Below are 6,039 nucleotides of genomic sequence, written 5' to 3' on the forward strand. Positions count from 1 at the left end.
CACACACAAACACCAGGGTTCAAATCCAGTCTGAAATTATATAGCAATATTTTCTGCTTCTATAAAATTATTTTCAAGACACATGTGAAGACTAAGATATCTTCTATGTAGCAAAGCACCACACACACAAGTGCTCAATATTACATGATGTATAATAGCAGCAAATAATTCAAACTGAGGAACAACCCACTGTGCCTACACTTATCCAGACACTGCCCATATATTTTTGGTGTAATTAGTGTTATACAATGTAGGAACACTGGCCTCAAAATCAGAAGCCAGGAAAAATTAAGTGATATAATTAAATTACTGTACAAATTACTGCAAATTGGATCACTAAATCTCAGTTTATGGACAAAGGACAAAAATCTATCAAAAGTGTGCATTAATTTTCAATGACTTGGTAGGAAAAACAGGTTAAGTGTACTATGACATGTCATATTACAGAATTTTCAAGCACTACTTTCATGGCGCAGACCTGACCAGACTGCTTATATCAAGTTAAGATCTGCTATACAATATACCCAAAGGTTGCAACACCCTCTACCCACTGCCCAAGAATGGTTTATTCTGCCTGCAAGCTGCTTACTTCTGTGAAACGATAAACTGCTGTTTGCCCATGCTCATTTGATGTTTTTAACGTTATTTTATATTCAGTGCAGAGTAACTATTTTGAAAATAGTTTTCCTCACCCATAGTGAACAGGAGATGGCAATCAACTGTAGTACTCTCAATATTGTAACCAATTTGCTACTCACTGCTGTTTTATTAACATGCATATTCTCCTTTCCCTTTAGGAAATAAATGCCCTGAAAGCAGACAATGATGCCCTAAAGATCCAACTAAAATATGCACAGAAGAAAATAGAATCCCTTCAGCTTGCAAAAAGCAATCACATCTTAGCACAGATGGAAGAGAGTGACTGTTCTTAGCCAAAAATTCAAGGAGCACAATCTGTGGATGAGTACACCAGGGCTCTCCTTTCCTAAGCCGATGAACCGAGACTGGGCAACTGTAGGTGGACTGTCTTTTTAAACGGAGTACTTTAAAAGAGAAAAGCCAGTTACTGTTTTGTTTTTTAAACCTACAGACTCCTAATGTGCAGTATTGTTTTCTCTTTCAGTCAGCTGAAGGATGCAAAACTTCACATACTGATTTTCTTTCTAGAAAAGTGTGCTAAAACATGTCTAGTTTCCTAACAAGGTAGTGTGTCATAGGGCCTGCTTGACTGATTCTTAAAACTAAAATTCCTGGAAAATGAATTATTTTCTCTATGTTTTCTACAAACTGAGGGATTTCCTTTGTTCCACAAAGCTTACTGATAATGAAAAAATACCCATATTCCAAAAGTAGATGGACTTGTAAGTCCCAGCATTCTGTGAATCTGGCTCCCACTTCACTACCTCAGATCTCATCAATTAGCCTTTCTCCTCCTCCGTCTCTATGTCACACACGAGCGTCTAGAGATGCGGCCTGGCTGCTTACTGGTCTATTAAACGTGACATTATCCAGACACAAATCAATTAGTTCTAGTCTTAGTCATCACAAAATAAACCTGGTACCTGGAAACAGTTGTTACCATCTCACACATGACTTGCTAATTAGCTAAAGTAATTGTAGACATGTCTGTCCTCATTCTAGAGAACAGAATTAGGAATTCATGGTTCTTTTAAAAAGCAAGTCTGTGAAGAGTAACTCATGTTTAACCTTTTTTAAACTATTTTTAAAATTGTTTTGAACTGATTTTGTCTTAAACTGTCTTCACTATTACTACTACTTAGAAATAAGCTAATTGGATCAGCAGTGTAAATAGCAGCTGACAGCATGTACATATGTATATAGTATATGTATATAAAACAGCAGGCATGCATGTGGTTTGGATCTGTCTCCATAAAATGTGGAGATGAGTTACAACACTTTTAGACACTCATACAAATACATAGTTCTGTTACAAAATGGAGAACTTGCTTATAAATTGTATTTAGTAAAAGCACAAGTAGCAAGTCTTATGTGTATTCTAGTCTGGAAGTTAATAATGAATGAGCTCAGTTGGTGGCCTGGGAAATTCACAAACTCTATTGTCAGCCACTAAAATCACTTTCTTTTGCAGGGGGAACTTAAGTTTCCATACTTGGAAAATCTGGTACCAGTTAATTTATAATTCATATACAAACTGTCCAGCTGCCAGGAATATAACCCTAATTAAAAGTTTCAAATCTAGGGCCAGGGATTTAGCTCAGTGGTTCTGGTACCTGCCTAGCAAGCACAAAGGCCGGAGTTCAATCCCTGGTACCAAAAAAAAAAAAAACAAAAAAAAGTTTCAAATCTAATGCCAAAGCACCATGCCTTCATAAGAATAACAAAGTATATGTACAGTATTACCTATTTGCAATTTAATAAGATTTTTGATGAAAGATTACTTCCCATTTGCATACTTTTTGTAGTAAGTTTTCAGTGACCCAGAACTTAGAAATGTTTTAAAGAATCACTTCACATATAAATTTATTCTTTTTGTAAATCCAAACTCAGAAATCCTCAAAGCAGGGCTGCTTAGGCCCACCACCTGGAATACAGACTCTGTCAGCACTGTAACTAGATTTACATGGAATAAATATGAGCTTATGACAAAGGTTCAAATTCAGATTCTTCAGCATTTTCCTGCGACAGACTACAGGGTATAGCTCAATTTCAAAGAATATATAAATTTGCTCACACTCTCCACCCAAAATAAAGACCTCAAACTAGTTTTTATGTAAATAAATCTATAATATATAGAATTTCAAAAGGTCAGTTCCTTTAAATTTTCACGATTAGACAATCTCAGGCACTGCAGAATATATCACTGAAGTGAATACAAGGCCAAAGTTTCATCGTGTTTTAAAATACAGCAAGAGCAAAAGAATATGTTATCTTATTATTTACACTGAGCTATGGTAGCTAGTGAAATCTACAGAAATAATCTAACAACATATTGACCTGAAATAATTTGGGGCAGATATTTATCTGCCAAGACAAGGACAAATCATGTTTTATTAACAATGTCACTTCTCATTTTCTCTGGTAATTCTCACCTTTTTACTGACCATTTGTGAATCTGTCTTATGGTATATAAATGTAAAAGGAATGCAAGAAAAAAATGTACAGACTGTAGATTTTTTGATACTTAATGTAAGTTTTTGTGTTAATATTTATATGATAAAGACATTAGGATCCCAAAACACGTCTTGTGTTTCTTCTTTATCTGCATGAATATGTACAAAGCTCACCTGAAATTTTACTATTATTTATGTACGGACTACTTTTCTGTTCTGTTAGTTTTGTCCTGGAAGCAAAAGCAAAGCAACTAGATTATTCAGTTTAAATGTTTGATTATCTTTTTGTAGCACAAAGAACAGTACAGAAATACCCAATCTTTTCCCATCTTATAGTGATTTACTGAACGCCCCCGTAAGTCTATGAATACATTAAAGGAAAAAAATTAACCACTGTCATTTCTCTGTGGCTTCTGTCTTTAATTTCAATTCCACTTAAGCTAACTACCAACTAAAGAAGAAAACATTAGTGAAAGATGGCTCGACCTAGCATTCAGAACCCCTGTAGCAATTATTGTGTGGGTTTAGAGAGATTTTTCTCTTGTTCTCCAGACAGTTTTTTTGTTAACCAGATCAAAGGAGAAGGGAAGTTTATCTGCTCAGTTTCCACTGTGAATGCATTCTGGGACATTTGGTGGGATTGTATTATCGTTGTGACAGTTCATAGTATTTCATACAAAAGAATAAAACTGCACCAACAACCTGACCCTGAAGATTAAACTGCCTTACCTCCAACCCACATCTCACCCCAAATTCCCTTCTACCCTGTGCTCCTTTGAAAGAGACGGTATCATTGTTCAGAACATTTTCTGGCCACAAGTATTTTTTAGGTTACCATATTTTCTGTTGTACTTACACAGTTTAAACTGTCTCATGTTTAATGAAGCAAGTTTCCTTAAGATCTATAGATACAAGGAACCAGATTCAAAGAAAGGCCCATTTCCTTTTTTGATGAAAGCTTATGAGTAACTGTGTGGCGTTTATGTGCGGATGGAAGGGAGGTGCTTCATGTGGCTTGAAGGGAAGGTCAATTACTACTTTAATTCAGAAACTGCTAGTGAGATCATGTCTATAGGTGCAATTTTCTTAGGTGCCACAGGCTAGACAAACAAAATACAAAAGGGAAGGAATAGAAAAAACAAACAAACAAATAAAAAAAGAAAAACACCCCACTGAGAACCAGGTCAAAAGAAGTTATCAAAACAGGTATAGGGTTTTAGGAGAGGCGAAGTACCATTCATAGTATTCCACACTTGTACTGCACTCCATTTATAAAACATTTTCACATTATATCCTTTCACATTAAGCCCCTAACTTACCTTGCTGCTCTTTTAGATATTACTCAGCAAACTGTTCTGTAGAAACTTTTACTGATTAAAACTTACTGTGAAAGTCCTGCCTTATAAGAAAGAGTAAGACATCATTAGTGTCTAGAGGGGTGAGTTTTTTATTCAATAGATGCACAGGAATGTGTAATAGGGACGATTCCAACTCCATCATCAATTCAGAGATGCTCAACTTAAACTCCTATGAGATATGAAGTAGCACAGAAATTCATAAACTAATGTTTGTTATATTTATCATAACAAAATTAGCTACCCTGACACACATCAAATGCTATGTTTCCACTGCTAACAATTTAGTTTATCTGTTGAACTGGCTGGATTGCAAAAAGTTGTTATGTACGGGTGTGGACCCAGGACCCACAATGCTCTCTTTATGCAGAGATTAAAAATTTTGTGTGAGCAGCCCTTTTTCTTTGACTCCACCACTAAGAAAAATACATCTTCACTCTTAAACCATTTCACAATTGGCCCCCTATATATTTTCAACAAATTTAATTTGTATTTTAGGTCTTTATGAAATAAACTGAAAAGACAGCAAGTGTCTCATTCTCATTTGACAAATGAAGGTGAGTCAATCTTTAATAGCTAAGGTCATTTCAACCCAGCACATCCCTGGCCTAGCACTGTAATTCACATTCACAACTCTTGATCCCAGAACTACACAGAGCTATTCCCTATCTGCGTGTTCCCCAAATTTAGCAGGGAATCTGACTTACTAATGGATGTCTTACCTTGCCCATGATCTACTGAAGCTGGAAATCACTCCCTTAATCCTGTGATACAGCTCAGCCTGCCTTCTAATATTTGGTTATCTAAAGTGAGTGTACAAATAATGAAGAGACCAGTTTACAAGAGTATTCTAACACCATCGTGTAAAACTGATATATACATTTTATCCCTTTAATTCTGATCTCAATTTTTAACTTAACTGTTCAGTCAAAATCATATGGGTTTCAAATTCAACTGGAAAATAAATAAAATATACATAGCAAACAGAAGACCTTGGATTCAACCAATAGAACTTTAACATGAACCTGACCAGAGGAATTTCACTCTGCAAAAAATACCACCTACTGAACACAACCATCTGTCTTTTCCCCTACGCTGTAAAACAAAATTAATGAATATTAAAAACAACATGGGAACACAGATGAGCCAAGAGTCTATATTCCTTTCTACCACAGGTAGGGTCATTTATGTGTTTCAACTCTGAACAAAATACAGGTAACAGCTTTAAATCATGACAATAAAATACTTTCCATTTTCCAAATTTGATGGTAATAAATATTTACATTTTAAAAAATAATTTTTGTTCATCTTTTTGTTTTTTTTTAAAAAGACAACATGCTCAAGTGTACACAGAATATGGAAAAAGTCATCCCGCTCAGAGATCAACTGCTTAGTATAAAACAATCTTCGTACATATTATTAGAGAACGATATCATCAGGGAATTTAACACGGTGTTTACTTCAAAGATGATATTCAAGTATATTATTTAGAACACGATGTCTAATGTATCTAACAAGAAGTAAGCACTACTATCTAAATTTTGCACTTTTAATATCGTCTATACCCACCACCACCACCGCCTCCTCCATAT

At 35.2% G+C, this 6,039-nt stretch overlaps 1 protein-coding gene across 2 annotated transcripts in view; it reads left to right on the forward strand.

Annotated features, from left to right (window-relative positions):
- Window positions 1–3,329, forward strand: part of Rasgrp1 (RAS guanyl releasing protein 1) — a 75,502-nt gene extending 72,173 nt beyond the window's left edge. For both annotated transcript variants that reach the window (XM_010624644.1, XM_010624645.1), the window contains exon 17: window positions 798–3,329. In XM_010624644.1, the coding sequence (XP_010622946.1) occupies window positions 798–932 (135 nt within the window). In that variant the 3' untranslated portion in view covers window positions 933–3,329. The remainder of the gene's footprint in view (window positions 1–797) is intronic.
- Window positions 3,330–6,039: the final 2,710 nt, after the last annotated feature.

The sequence above is a fragment of the Fukomys damarensis genome, unplaced genomic scaffold (assembly GCF_012274545.1).
Source record: "Fukomys damarensis isolate Sample0158 unplaced genomic scaffold, DMR_v1.0_HiC HiC_scaffold_17, whole genome shotgun sequence".
NCBI lineage: Eukaryota > Metazoa > Chordata > Mammalia > Rodentia > Bathyergidae > Fukomys > Fukomys damarensis.